This window comes from Mesoplodon mirus (genome assembly GCF_964341445.2).
Source record: "Mesoplodon mirus genome assembly, chromosome: 3".
In the NCBI taxonomy this organism is placed as follows: Eukaryota; Metazoa; Chordata; class Mammalia; order Artiodactyla; family Ziphiidae; genus Mesoplodon; species Mesoplodon mirus.
In genome coordinates, this window is record NC_138978.1 from 102,220,900 (window position 1) to 102,236,646 (window position 15,747).

At 39.3% G+C, this 15,747-nt stretch overlaps 1 protein-coding gene and 1 pseudogene across 3 annotated transcripts in view; both read left to right on the top strand.

Moving 5' to 3' along the window:
- EEIG2 (EEIG family member 2) overlaps positions 1 to 15,747 on the top strand; it is a 103,777-nt gene that overhangs the window by 30,277 nt on the left and 57,753 nt on the right. For both annotated transcript variants that reach the window (XM_082615352.1, XM_082615353.1), the window contains exon 2: positions 5,952 to 6,072. In XM_082615352.1, coding sequence (XP_082471478.1) covers positions 5,952 to 6,072 — 121 coding nt within the window. The remainder of the gene's footprint in view (positions 1 to 5,951; positions 6,073 to 15,747) is intronic.
- LOC309800601 (pleiotropic regulator 1-like) lies at positions 12,138 to 14,291 on the top strand (annotated as a pseudogene). Its single transcript, XR_014296149.1, has 2 exons — positions 12,138 to 13,303; positions 13,639 to 14,291. The product of XR_014296149.1 is annotated as a pleiotropic regulator 1-like (transcript).

The window sequence follows — 15,747 nt, forward strand, 5'->3', positions numbered from 1 at the left end:
AAGGTCTTTACCTGCCAAAACCAGTCTGTAAAGACTGGAAGAGGTGTCTTCTCTTTCAAACACACAGATACCATGCAAGATTACATGGATCACGAAGAGTCAGGTAAACATGATATCACCAAAGGAAATTAATAAATCTAGTACCAACTGAGGTGCAGACCTGCCTTCTCAAAGCAGCCCTCCTTAGTTTTGGGGCTCCATCAGAGTGTCACAGCCTCCTACCTGGAACCCAAGGTTCCCACAAAACCACTTTTGTTTGTGGATGTCTGTCAAATAGTTGTTTCTGTAAAAGGATGAGGGCTAGGAACCTCTTACTCTGTCTTGCTTCATACAGTAATTTTAAATGAGGAGAACAGGACTCTGGGATTCCTGGAGCACCTACCATGATGAGAATAACATTTGAATTTTACAGATTCCTTTATTTGGGAATGATCAGTCTTAGGCTATATCAATTAGGATTTGGTTAAGCTGCATATAACAAAACCCCAAATAAGCATTTTAAATAATAAGGTGTAAGTTTGGAGGGAGACCGAGCTGCATGATTATTGGGACCCGTCTTTCTTCTGTCTCTGTGCACTATCATCACATTGCTTTTCCTCAAGGTAACCTTATGGTCCAGGATGGCTATTGACACTCTTAACTGTTGTCATTACAGTTTTCTAGGTAGAGGAAGGAAGAAGAGAGGAAAGGTAAAAGGACATATCTTAACTATATTTCTTTTCTTGTGCCTTTCTAGAAGTTATACCCAGTAACTTCCATTTATATCATTGGCTTGTACTCAATCCCATGGCTACCCCAAGCTGCAAGGAAGAATGGGAAAATGCAGTCTTTTAACTGGACACATTGCTATTCTGAATAAAATCAGGTTTCTGTTTGTTTTGGTTTTTGTTTCTTTTAGATTTTTTTTTAATGTGGACGATTTTTTTTTGAGTCTTTACTAAATTTGCTACAATATTGCTTCTGTCTTATGCTTTGGTTTTTTTGGCCATGAGGCATGTGGGATCCTAGCTCCCTGACCAGGGATCGAACCCATACCCCCTGCACTGGAAGGCAAAGTCTTAACCACTGGACCGCCAGGGAAGTCCCAGGTTTCTGTTTTTAAAGAAGAGATGAGACTGGATATTGGATAAGCAACTGGCAATCTCTGTCACATATGCACCTGGGCAGTCCATTGACTAGTTTAGCTAATTAGTTAAGCTGGTGGGTAACCAGCCTACTGGTGAGTACCATTATGGACAGAGGTCAGAGGCCTAAAGCCTCTCCTAGAGACTAAGAATTCTAGGTGGAGATTGCTAGTAAATTGGTGGATATATTAATCCAATGACTAAAGTAGAAGACTTTAAATTTATATATTCTCAGTGTATACATAGTAGTTAAGGCCATAAAAGTAAAAAGAAAAGAAAGCTAGAGATAGAGACATCAACATTTAAAGTGGTGGACATCAGCATTTTGCGGTGACAGAAGAAGCTGAGAAGAACTAGTCACAGAAGTAGAAAGGGACTAGAGTATTTCAAGAACATATAAGAGGAGTCAGCTACGATAATAAAAAAGAACTCATTGGATTTGGCAGTTTATTGTTCACTGGTGAGCAGTTTCAGGGGAGTGGTGGAGGATAGAAGCCTGATTGAGGGCATGGAAAAGTAACTGAGAGGTGAGGAAATGGAAGGAAAATGTCTACACTGTAGACAGGTCTTCAAATTCCAGTTCCAAACAAGTCACTGACTTTCTCCTTTTTTTTTTTATCTATAAAATGGAGCTAATAGTACCTTCCTCATAAAGTTGTTTTGAGGTCTCAATGAGTTAATACATGTGAAGTATTTACAACAATGCCTGTTGTATAATAAGCACTCAATAAATGCTGTCACTGTTGTCGTCATCATCTTCAAAGGGCTTGGATCTGAAGGGAAAGAGAGTGGTAGTAAGTAGATGGGAACATAGGGTTATAGAAGCATACTCTTTTCCCTTAAGATTTAACATTATATCCTTTATGAAAACTTATTCTTCACCTCTATTCTATACTATGATATCAATTATCTACCTGTATTTGTAATGGTAAAGTTTTTTTATCTCTTGTTTCTTCCCAAGTCTACCAGACTTAATGTTGCCTTCCTCCACTCTCTAGCCAAACTAGACCAGTGTTTCTGTAGATACTCCTTTCCTACTTATGTGTTTTTTAAAGAAAAACACCCACATATGAAGTTTGCTTGATTTCTCTTATTTTTATTACTCAGGCCAAAGCTGCCCTCCATTTGTGATAGCATATACCATTTGGTATGTAAAGGCTGCTACATTATAAGGGCATTTTAAACTAGGTAAAAATCTAAAGATGTATTTCTGTAATTAGTATTGCTGAGGAATTGTTTCACAATGTAATGAAAAGTAGCAGAATATAAAACAAAGTTTTAGGGTTTTGCACTGAGTATTAATGGATTTTTTTATACTTATGACATAATTTCTAGAATAATTGGCTGAAAAACATTTTTTTTTTTTTTTTTTTTGGTACGTGGCCTCTCCTGTTGCAGAGCACAGGCTCCAGACACGCAGGCTCAGCGGCCATGGCTCACGGGCCTAGCCGCTCCACAGCATGTGGGATCTTCCCGGACCGGGGCACGAACCCATGTCCCCTGCATCGGCAGGCGGACTCTCAACCACTGTGCCACCAGGGAAGCCCTGAAAAACATTTTAAGATACCATTTAATTTTCATGTATTAGCCAATAAAGAAGGTTCTTGGGTTTCTTTTTTTAAAAGCAGTTAGAAAAAAATGGCTTGCAATGTTATATACTTTTGTTCCCATTTTCAGATTATTCAATACTAGACAACTTTTTAAATTTGGTTTTTATTTTAACCAAGTTATAAATACATATAGTTTATTTTTTTGTTTGGCTTTTTTTTTTTTGGCCACGCCATGCAGCATTCAGGACCTTAGTTCCCCAACTAGGGATTGAACCCATGCCCCCTGCATTGGGAACATGGAGTCTTAACCACTGGACCTCCAGGAAAGCCCCTAAATGTATATAGTTTAGAGACTAAGTTCTACAAGGTATATTATGGAAAATTGCAGTCCCCAGCCACCTCCCTGTTTTTCATGTGGCCTGACAGGGAAGGAGCAGGAGAAAAATACACCAACTTCTCTCTCCTCCTGCGCTCCATCTTTGCATTATTTGTCCCTTTAGCACATGCGGAGGCAGAGGGCAGGGGAGCCTGGTTGATATAGTCCGTAAAAGCCAGCCTCCTGGGCCACAGCAAAGGGTAGAGTGGATCTGGAATGACAAACAGAATATCAAGCCCAGTAGTTTTGATTTCCATGAGTACTTTTTAGTTTCCTGTATGTTCCTTTTTTTAAATTTAACAGCATCCTATTTCTGTATGGTAGATGTACTTTTTTTCTCTCTGAGAATCTTTTCTTCTTCCAGCATAGACTTTGTTTTCTTCAAGTTGCTTTTTGCTCTTTTTTTATCTCTGTCTTTCATATTAAGATAAGTGTCTGCTCATTTACTACAAAGCACTAAAAGTTGATTAGCTTTGTGCATATGGCGGGTGCTCACTGATTCAGATTTTCACTGTAGATTGTTTTGTTGGGAACCCTCAACATCCGTCTCATTTTCTTTGGGGCTGATTGGCTTCCCCAGGGAATATTCTTTCCACATCTTGAAGAATGTGCCCTGGCTCCAGCATTCTGAGGAGGCAGGTTAAGGGAGAAGATTGGAGGCTTCAGCATTCAGTGAGTCATCTTTAATCCACCTCCCCCCAATATAGTCATGCTATCATGCCATTTTCAATACCTTGCCCTCACGTCAGGTGTTTCAGGGATCCCTTTGTTTTACCTTGTCAGGAGAATGATCTCAGTCTTCTGCAGGAGTCACAGGATCTGAGGTTCTGTTTCTAAAACAGTTTTCAATCAATCCTTCTGCCTTTTGTGCTTCCTTCATTCTACTTCAAGATCAATTTTAGATTCCTTCTCATGGCTTTCATTATTACCAGCTTAAGGTTCAGCTTTCTTCAATTTGCTTAATCAGTTATCACTTGTCTGCCCCTGTCCACTTTTTTTTTGTCTCCTGTCTGGTTCTCTTTGTCCTTGGTGATGGTGACTTCAAAAAAAATTTTTTTTTTAATTTAGAAGATTTTGGGGAGGGAGCAGAGGCTAATACAGGTACCCAAACTGCCATCCTTAACCAGAAGTTTTAATGTAATTTTATCAGAAAAGTAAAATAACAGGTTTTTTTTTATGTTATCTCTGATCCTTGATCATTCTATCAGTGGTCTCAGTAACAGGAACAACAAAGTGCCTTGAAGCTCAGCATACTCTTGAAGGGTCCAGGAGTATTGGGACATTGTTATATCTGCATACCTTTTTTGGGAAGCTCCAGAGGCCATGGCTGATGCCTTGACCAAGTCTTGAGGCCAAGAGATGTTGAGAGGGAAACAACAATAAAAAAAATTCTGGTTTTATTTTTTTCTTGCTTGTTATTTTCATTATTATTCATTGATTTTTTTGAATTCACTATTTTTCAGTATACAGGTTAGCTACTGCTCATCTTACTATGGATGCCTTAGGTTGCCTGTCAAACACCTTCAGATCTGTCCTTTGCCAAACAACTCTCAATCTGCCTGTGTTGTGACCATACAGATAAATTGCACCCCTGCTGGATTTCTAGGGAAACTCCCCTAAGAACACATATACATTCTCGTCATATCATAATTCATTAAATCACCTAAAGCTTCCTAATGAAAAAAAAAAAAGCTAAAGTTATGACAGTTAAACCTATGATAAAACACACACCCTCCTTTCTGTTTGCATGTCTGTTTACATGTATATAAGTAAACGTACATGCACGTACCACACACAAACACATACTTGGTTTTTAAATTATATTTGTTTTTGCACTTCTTGTTCTTAGATTTCTGTGCATTGATGGAGAAATCCATAAAACCAAATTGATTTGTCCCAATACAAACTCATTTTATTCACTGAGGCAGCTACTAAGTTGACTCCCTGTCACCTTCACCGTCCTCAGCCTTTATCTAAACTTAACAACTCGCGCATCAGCTACTATCATCCTGTAGAAGTAACCTCATCTATTACTTTCCTAAGAAAATGAAAACTAACCTGGGCTCTCTTGCCTTTCCTTTTTGCTTTCTCCAGCTATGTCTTTATTTTTGCCCACTGCCTTTCTTTTCTTCTGATGTTAGAGGAATAATTATCTTTCCTTTCTAAGGGAATGGTAGAGGGAACAGCATGTACAGAGGCCTGGAAACTTGAAAGAGCAGAGTTGTTGGAAAAAATAGACAAGTGGACTTTTGAGTTAAATGAGCCTAGTTTAAATGCTAGTTATGCTACTTCCTACCTAAATGACCTAGAGTTATCTTCTCTCCTTGTGCTTCAGTTTCCTCACCTGTAAAGTGAGGATAATGCCAGCTACCTCCTAGGGTTGTGAGATAAAATAGCATGTGGTAAACTGTCCATAAATGGTAGCTGCTGTTGCTCTTATGGCTGGAATAGGAGTGAAACTGTGACAGTAGTTCACTTTAGAATAAGTAATGTTTATATTTCTGTCTCTTACACTAACTAAACTATAAGCCCTATAAGGTTAGAAACGCTGTCATTCTGATCTTCGTATTTTAATCACCTAGCACATACTCATCACATCTAATACAAACAAATGTGTAGTGTGTGTTGAATGAATGAATAGTGAAGCATCAGTTTATATTGATTAAATTGATAAGTAAATTCACTTTTTTTTCAGTTTCCTGTGGATAATAAAACTTTCTAAAGATTTTTCAGATCACATTGTTAGGAATTTGTTTTCTTCAAGTTTCATTGTTTCCAAGTACTGATTTTTAATATGTCATGTTTGCATTATAGATTGGAGTGAAAGACTGTGTGTGCTTTTTATTTTTAACATGTCATCAATACTAGTTAATTAACTGGTTCTTTTTTTTTTTTCCTCAGGGAGGTGGTGCAAGCAAACTGTGTTCACTGGAGAAAGAAGTTCTCATTTATGTGCAAAATGAGTGCAAGTGCCACCACAGGCATCCTAGACCCTTGTATCTACAGAGTATCTGTGAGGAAGGTATAAAAACAGCCTAGTACTTCTCCCCTTTCAGAAACCATGATAAGTTCCATAGTCACTGACTCACTTTATTTAGCTGTACTTTATTGTTAGAACTGTTATATGTAATTTCACTTCACACTTGCAACATAATTTAAATTACTGTGGCAAATATGATGAGGAATCTGAAGTTATAAATTAAAATATTATTCAAGAACCTTCATCTCATCATCACTATACATATAATTATTTGTATTAGTTTGGGGGCTGTAAATGTCTCTATCCTGCCATTCATTAAGTTTCTCTTCTTTATTAGGCACTAGTTTTAGGGACTTTACATATTTTGTGTCTAATAACCCTGAAGATATGTGTTATTTTTTCCATTTTCAGGAAAACCAAGGCTCAGAGAGGTTGTTACTTGCCCAAATTCACTTAGCTAATAACTGACAAAGTAGGAACTCAAGCACAAATCTTTCTGATTCTAAGTCCATGTTTTCTTTTTTATATAGTTCCTTTTCCACTTATTAAGTGGAAGCATATTACCAATAATCTAAAAAAATTGCAATCTCAGATTGTTTCAACTTAATATATATCATATATACATCCTACCTCTTTTGGGTGAAAAAGAGAAATCCATTAGGAAGCCACTACTGGTGAATTAAACTACTTGCCTTAAAATGTAAACTTCATGTTTTACATTTTACATACATTTTTTAAATAACCAAAGTAATAACATATACATGTTCAGAAATTAAATAGAGAACTATTTAGAATGAAAAGCAAGAGTCCCTTGCCTCATTCTTTTCCACTCCAGTTTTTCATCCTTCTGTATCAGATAAAAAGTTGTATTTTTAGCTTTTTTATTCTGTTTTTTGAGTGAACTGGTAGCACTATGATGTATATGATTATATTTTAATTTCTCTTATACTGCTTAATTTACTCAGTTAAAATATATCACAAGCACATACATACGTTTTATAGGTTTTAAGCCTTTAATGAAAATAGACCTCTAAAATAGTCATTTGGTGCAGCAATAGTTGAATGGAGGCTTCTTTAAGGGAAGGATGGTGCTGTGAAAGTGTTTATGGCATCATATTGACCTGGGTTTGAATCCCAGATATATCATCTATTAACTGTGAAACCTTAGGCAGTTCTCCTGACTTTTAAAAATCAGTTTTCCTCATCCAAATAAGGGTATAATAACTTCCTCATTGAGTTATTAGGATTAACCAAGATATAAGTAAATCATTCTACCTTCTTCCCTTGCTACCTTAATTCCTACTGTGACTCTTACATTGAAACTTTTTTTTTTATTGTAGTAAAATTGCTTTACAATGTTGTGTTAGTTTCTGCTGTACAATGAGGTGCATCAGCTATATGTATACATATATCCCCTCCCTCTTGGACCTCCCTCCCACCCCCACCATCCCACCCATCTAGGTCATCACTGAGCTGAGCTTCCTATGCTATACAGCAGGTTCCCACTAGCTGTCTATTTTACACATGGTAGTGTATTTATGTCAAACCTAATCTCCCAATTCGTCCCACCCTCCCCTTCCCCCCTGTGTCCACATGTCCGTTCTCTACGTCTGCATCTCTATTCCTGCCCTACAAATAGGTTCATCTGTACCATTTTTCTAGATTCCACATACATGTGTTAATATACGATATTTGTTTTTCTCTTTCTGTCTTACTTCACTCTGTATGACAGACTCTAGGTCCATCCACATCTCTACAAATGACCCAGTTTCATTCCTTTTTATGGCTGAGTAATATTCCATTGTATATATGTACCGCATCTTCTTTATCTGTTCATCTATTGTTGGACATATAGGTTGTTTCCGTGTCCTGGCTATTGTAAATAGTGCTGCAGTGACCATTGGGATACATGTGTCCTTTTGAATTATGGTTTTCTCAGGGTATATGCACAGTAGTGGGATTGCTGGGTCATATGGTAGTTCTATCTTTAGTTTTTTAGAAACTTTTTCTAAATGGAGTTTAAATCATGATTTTTGAAAGATGATCTGTCTTTGAATTTTAAGAAAAGGAAAATATGTAACCAATTTATAGTAGAGGATAACGCAGAATTCCTTTATTTTTAACTTTTCTTTTTTGTTTTTGCTACTTAAGGTAGGGCTTATTCAACTGAAATAAACCAGTTCTTCAGACTATAATGGTTTGGTGTATTAGTTAAGGCATATATGATAAGCTGCTAAAACAGAGACCCAAATATGCAATAACTTAAACAAAATAGAAGTGTATGTCTCTCTAGGGTAGTAGCCAAGGGATCCAGGGCTGGTAGAGCAGCTCTGCCATCTTCACTCTATGGTGCCCATTTTTAGATCCAAGGAAGTTGCTTTAGTCTTGTTATCTCTCCACCAGTGAGAAAGAAGAAAAAGCCACATGAGAACAAATGTATTCCTTTTCAGTGCGTGACTCAAAAGTGGTGCTAATGGCTTTTGCTCATGTCCTACTGGTTAGAACTTAGCTATGTGATCATGCCAAACTGGAAGAAAAGCTGTGAATGTAGTTTCTAACTGAGTGGCTGTCAGATTCCAACACTAAAGAAGAAGAGAAGAGATATTGGTGAACCACTAGCATTCTCTTACCATGCTTGGTAAATGGAAATATTTACTGAACTTACTCTACCTATCCTATCTAAGTATTATGTAAAAGTGAGAACCCATAAAGAAAATTTAGTAAAGTCAACTGTATAAATATTTTCTGCATTGCAAAAAATACCTTAAGATATAATATTTAACCAAATATCTAGGCACCCCATGACCCAGTCAAGTTGACATATAAAATTAACTGTCACAGACCTGAAAGTTAAAAAGCCCTTTGTTAGATCGCTAGGGCTGCTGTAACAAAGCACCACAACCTGGGTGGCTTGACACAATTTATTGTCTTACAGCTCTGGAAGCCAGAAGTCCAAAATCAAGGTGTCAGCAGGGCCATGCTCCCTCTGAAGACAAGTCTTTCCTTGACTTGTAGCTGTCTAACTCCAGTGCATGTCTATATTCAGATTTCCCATTTTATATTAAGACTCCAGTCATATTGGATTAGGACTTCATTTTAACTTGATTACCTATGTAAAGACTCCTCTGTTTCCAAATAGGGTCATATTCTGAGGTACTGTAGGTTAAGATGTCAACATATTTTTGCAGGGAGCACAATTCACTCCATAACAGACACTAAGATTATAATAAACCTGGGGATTTATGCTTCTGAAATTAATGGACTGGCTTGTTACAGGCCATCCTTCCCTCTGAGAACAACCAGAAAATCTAGACAAAATATTAAAAATAGCTGCTTGAAGGTATCAGAAGCTGCTTCAGTAAGGATTTATGAGGCTTAGAATCATAGACCAGGGGAGCTTAAAGAGATGAGCCTGACATTTGGCATTGCTTTTACCCTCAAAGCATTTGCTCATTTGTAAGCAGTAGCTAAGGAGCTGAGCCAAAAGCAGTGATGGAGAGACTAAGAAGCTGAGCTGAGATTCTGGCAATTTTACAGGACTAAGGGGACAAAAATGGAGTCCAGGGCCCACCAGCAGAAGGAGCCTTGGTAAATACCCCAAGCTTTTAGTTGGGACTCTCTAAGCTTTAAGTTGGGACCCTCTTAGCTTTTAGTCTAAGACTCTCTAAGAGTTTCAGCCTAGAAGAAGGAGTATAGTGGCTACAGATCGACCCTTACAAAAACTGAAATTCAACTTCCAATTAGCTCAGTCGCTGCTTGGATGAAGGTTAGCTCAATCCCTGACCTTACTACTTGCCAGAAGCAAATGTATCAATATATCTTCTCTGGAGGAGAATAACATTACTCTGAGCCTAAAATTATTTCTTCAAGTTGTCACACACACAAATTACCAAGCATACTAAAAGACATGACTACATGACCAAAATCAAAAGGAAAAATAGATAATAAAAATAGACCCGTGGAAGATACAGATTTGGAGAAGATCTAAGACAGGCTTTTTACAATAATTGTAATTAGTCAGCAAAACAGGAAATCAGAGAACTTGAAACTATTTAAAAAATCAAATTGAATTCTAGAACTGAAAAATACAATAACTGATATTTAAAGCTAAGTAGATGAAACTAAATCTCAGCAGATGTATTTAACAGCAGGCTTGTCACAACTGAAGAAAATCTTGGAAAATAAGACAAAATAAAATATCCAGACTAAATCATGGAGAGAAAAGGTGTGGGATACACAGAACTGAGTGTAAGACATGGGAAACAGTGTAAAGGTTTCTCACACACACACACACACACACACACATAAAATTGGAGCCCTAGAAGGAGACGTGAGAGATTGTGACTGAGGATCTTCTAAAACTGATGAAAGATACTGAGCCACAGATTCAAAAGTACCGTGCACCTCATGCAGGATAAACAATAAATCTGACATGTTTAAAGATAGAAGACCAGCCTAGCTGGAACATGGAAAACATGGAAAGGGAAGTCCTTGATGATGAGGTTGGAGTCACTGGATCAGGTAGAGCCTTATAGGAGTTTAGATTTTATTCCAATTAGATTTGGAATCAATTTGAGGATTTTAATAAGGAGAGACGTGATCTTGTAAGATCACTTTTGCTGATCACTTTGTGATCTTTTAAGATCACGAAGGATGAATTACAGAGACCACTTAACTGATTGGAATAGTTCAGGTGAGGAATGCTTATGTTTTGGCATGGAGTTATAACAGTGGAGGTGGTATGATTCAGGATGTATTTTGGAGGTAGACCGCCACTAATGGATTGGATATAGTGAATGAGAGAAATTGAATTGAGAATAACTCTTAGACCTTTTGCCTGAGCATATGGGTAGATGATTGTGCTATTTATTGAAATGGCAAAAACTCAAAGTGGAGCAATTTTGGGGGCAGATAAACAGAGATCAGTAGGCCTATTTTGGCCACGTTAAATTTGAGGTGTCTATGAGACATCAAGTGGACATGTCATGTAGGCATTTAAAATACTACTCTCGGGAGAAGTTCAGACTAGGGATAAGGATTTGGGAGTCATCAGCATACAATTTTTATTTAAAGCCATAGACCTGAATGGGATAAACCAGGGAGAAAGTGTAGATAGAGAAGACAAGAGGCCTAGACCAAACACTTAGAGGTAGTATAAAAGTATTTAGCAGGTACAAGAAAGGAGGAGGAATTCATATATATCACTTCTTGTATACTTTTGGCCAGATCTTAGTTACGCGGCCATAGTACAAAAAGCAAGTGGAAAATGTAGTCAGTTACTTTATTTTGGGTAGCCAATGCCCAACTAAAAATAGAGGATTCTATTATTATGGAGAGGGGGAGAATGGATAGTTGGGATACAACTAGCATTCTTTCCACAGAGGTTGAATAAAGGAATAGGTCTTGCCAAGGAGAGTGAGGAGCAGCCAGAGAGGTAGGAGTAAAACTAGGCAACGGTGGCACCTTGGAAGTTTAAAGAGCAAAATGGTATAAGGAAGGAGGCAGAGTGGCCAAGACTGTCAAATACTGTTGTGAAATTAAGTAAGATAAGACAAAGCCTCTGGCTTTGATAAAAATGGAGATCATTGGCAATCCTTAGAGCCACTGCAGAGGGAAAAATGAGGGCAAAAGCCCAATTAGAGTAGATTGAACAGAGAGTGGGATACAGCATATTTGGGTAAATCTTTTGAAGAGTTTGGCTGTAAAGGGGAGCAAAGAAAAGAATTAGCCAGTAGAGACACGGATCACCTGGAGAAAGTTTTGTTTTGCTTTGTTTGATGAAAAGCGCTATTAATGATATGACAGTAATCTAATAAAGAAGGAAAATTTGGTAATTCATAATGGAGTAGATCTGGTGGCTTGGCCACAGCCTCACTAAATGGGCAGGGAAGGGGAGGGATAGCAAATATTCATGAACAATAGAATTTACCATAGATTACTCTTCAGCTTATTTCAGTTTGCCTCTTTAAAGATGGAAATGGTAGATAATGAGTTGTGTATCTGGTTTATGAAAGAAAGACAAGAGACAGCTCCATTCAGCAAACACATTTTTAAAAGTGAGTGAGGAGAGCTGTGGCGGCGGTTTCCATCCTGTTGATTAGTGTTTCTTCCCTGCCGGAGCGACTACATAGACCATGGCGTCATGGTCGAGGAGGTACAGAAACATTCTGTGCACACACTTGTGTTCAGGTTATTGAAGAGAACCCATGTCATGTTTGTGGCTGATAATGGAAAACCTGTGCCTTTGGATGAACAATCACAAACGAGAAATAACAATCAAGCTGCATAATGAGTATGGTCCTGTGTTGCATATGCCTTCCTCAAAAGAAAATCTTAAAGAGAAAGGCCCTCAGAATGCAGCAGATTCATATGGACACAAACAGTATCCTGCCAATCAAGGACAAGAAGTTCAATGTTTGGTGACAGGTACACATCCATATCCACCAGGACCTGGGGTTGCTTTGACAGAAGACACTAAGATCCAAAGAATGCTGAGTGAATCAGCTGCACAGTCCTTAGCTGTGGCATTACTTACTTCTCAAGCCAGGGTCGATGCCAACCATAGTGCACCTGCTGGAGGTGAATACCGACACCCTGGGGCTTCTGACCAGTCACAGCCTGCAAGGGCAGTTGTTACAGACAGTGGCAATGCCAAGAACTCCACACTGATGGCTAAAAAAGCCCCTACAATGCCAAAACCTCAGTGGCACCCACCGTGGAAACTCTAGAGAGTGATCAGTGGGCATCTTGCCTGGGTTTGATGTATTGCTATGGAAGCTGGAAATCAGTGGTTTGTTACTGGATCTGCTGACAGAACTATAAAGGTCTGGGACTTGGCTAGTGGCAAGTTAAAACTGTCATTAACTGGCTAGTGGCAAGTTAAAACGCACATCAGTACGGTGCGTAGTGTGATAGTGAGCCCAAGGAGCGCGTACCTGTTCTCCTGTGGAGAAGACAAGTCAACTGCTGGGATCTTGAGTATAATAAGGTTATAAGGCACTATCACGCACATCTGAGTACAGTGTATGGTTTGGATCTGCACCCAACAATCAACGTACTGGTGACCTGTAGTGGAGACTCAACTGCACGGATTTGGGATGTGAGAACTAAAGCCAGCGTACACACCTTATGTGGACATACTAATGCGGTGGCTGCAGTGAGGTGTCAAGCTGCAGAACCACAAATTATTACTGGAAGCCATGACACTACAATACGATTATGGGATTTGGTGGCTGGAAAAACAAGGGTCACATTAACAAATCACAAAAAATCAGTCAGGGCTGTGGGGTTTTTTTGTTTTTGTTTTTTTTAGATGTTGGGGGTAGGAGTTTATTAATTAATTTATTTTTGGCTGTGCCGGGTCTTCGTTTCTGTGCGAGGGCTTTCTCTAGTTGTGGCAAGCGGGGGCCACTCTTCATCGCGGTGCGCGGGCCTCTCACTGTCGCGGCCTCTCTTGTTGCGGAGCACAGGCTCCAGACGCGCAGGCTCAGTCGTTGTGGCTCACGGGCCCAGTTGCTCCGTGGCATGTGGGATCCTCCCAGACCAGGGCTCGAACCCGTGTCCCCTGCATTAGCAGGCAGATTCTCAACCACTGCGCCACCAGGGAAGCCCAGGGCTGTGGTTTTACATCCAAGACATTACACATTTGCATCTGGTTCTCCAGATAACATAAAACAGTGGGAATACCCTGATGGAAGTTTCATTCAAAATCTTTCTGGTCACAATGCTATTATTAATACACTGACAGTGAATTCTGATGGAGTGTTTGTATCTGGAGCTGACAACGGCACTATGCATCTTTGGGACTGGACAACTGGCCACAATTTCCAGAGAGTTCATGCAGCAGTGCAGCCTGGGTCTTTGGACAGTGAGTCAGGAATATTTGCTTGTGCTTTTGATCAGTCTGAAAGTCGATTACTAACAGCTGAAACTGACAAAACCATTAAAGTGTACGGAGAGGATGATACAGCAACAGAAGAAACTCATCCAGTCAGCTGGAAGCCAGAAATTATAAAGAGAAAGAGATTTTAATGTGGCGTTGTCTTCATGGTGGTTCCAGTTTTGTTTTTTGTTTCTTTTTAAGCTTGGTGTTGATGAGAATATCCAGTCATTTGTGCTCTGGCTAGGAATATAAAGCAAAAACTCACATGCCTGAATCATTACTTTTTCATATTTTACAATGAACTGTCCTCTCCCCATGTTTTTATTTCTAAAATAAACAGTTTGAGATCCTGGGAGGTAAGATGCAGATATCGAGCATATGTGGGTTTGCTGAACATAACTCTCCTAAAGGTAGAATGATTTATCACTTTTATTAAAACACACCTTTTTTTTTTTAACTTACAAAACTGCTTACTGTAGTACGACATGTTTTGAGGGGAGCAGTCTTTCTTTTTAATCCTTTAAAAACTGCTATCTGTGACTGATAATTTGGGATTAGAGGATTTGAAGTCTTCTGTATGTTTATTCCACAGTTTTTGAGTGCATGTTCTATAAAGTTCTGCACTAGATACTGTTCAGGAAGTAGACAGGTGAGGTGTGTGTCTGCCTTTTAAGACAGGGGTCCCCAACCCCGGTACTGGTCCGTGGCCTGTTAGGAACTGGGCCGCACATCAGGAGGTGAGCGGCGGGTGAGTGAGCTAAGCTCCATCTGTATTTACAGCTGCTCCCCATCAATCACATTACTGCCTGAGCTCCGCCTCCTGTCAAATCAGCGCCTGCATTGGATTCTCACAGGAGCGCGAACTCTACCGTGAACTGCGCATGCGGGGGATCTAGGTTGCGCGCTCCTTATGAGAACCTAATGCCTGATGATCGGAGGTGGAGCTGAGGCTGTGATGCTAGCGCTGGGGAGCGGCTGCAAATACAGATTATCATTAGCAGAGAGGTCTGACTGCACAGAGACCATAATAAATCAATTGCTTGCGGACTCATGTCAAAACCCTATCAGTGCGTGGCAAGTGAAAACAAGCTCAGGGCTCCCACTGATTCTGCATTATGGTGAGTTGTATAATTATTTCATTATATATTACAATGTAACAATAATAGAAACAAAGTGCACAATAAACGTAATGCACTTGAATCATCCCGAAACCATCCCCCCACCCCAGCCCCAGTCCATGGAAAAATTGTCTTCCATGAAACTGGTCCCTGGTGCCAAAAAGGTTGGGGACCACTGCTTTAAGACTTCCACTTCAGTACCTTATTACAGAAATGCTGTCATAGAGGTACCAGCAAAAAGCCAGGATAACACAGAGGAAAAGCCCATTTATTTTCCCTGAGAAGGATTACGGAAGACTTCATCAGAGTCAGTGGTGTTTGAGCTGAGCCTTGAGAGAGGTCAGAGAAGAAAAAGGGTACTCTAAAATGAGGTGTGAAGTGACAAACCAGACATGTGAGAGGTGTGTGTCCCAGGAGTAGAGAGTTGTCTGCTGCAGTTGAATGAGAACAGCTGGTGGTGGCAGGGAAAGCTTATGTTTTGAGTTTCGATTGTATTCCACAGGCAGTAGGTTACCAATATAGGTATCAAGCCCTCCAAGCCCTTTTGGAGATACCAATGGACATATGTGAAGCTATAGCAAGGGCTGCAGTCTTTTATGAAGACTTCATAGAAAAGTGTTAACTTAAGTTTCTGATGCCTGTGCCTCTTTCTGGCATATACTGAGTTTTACAAACCCTGTCCTTAGCATCCTGATTCCCTATCAGGCAAGAAAATTT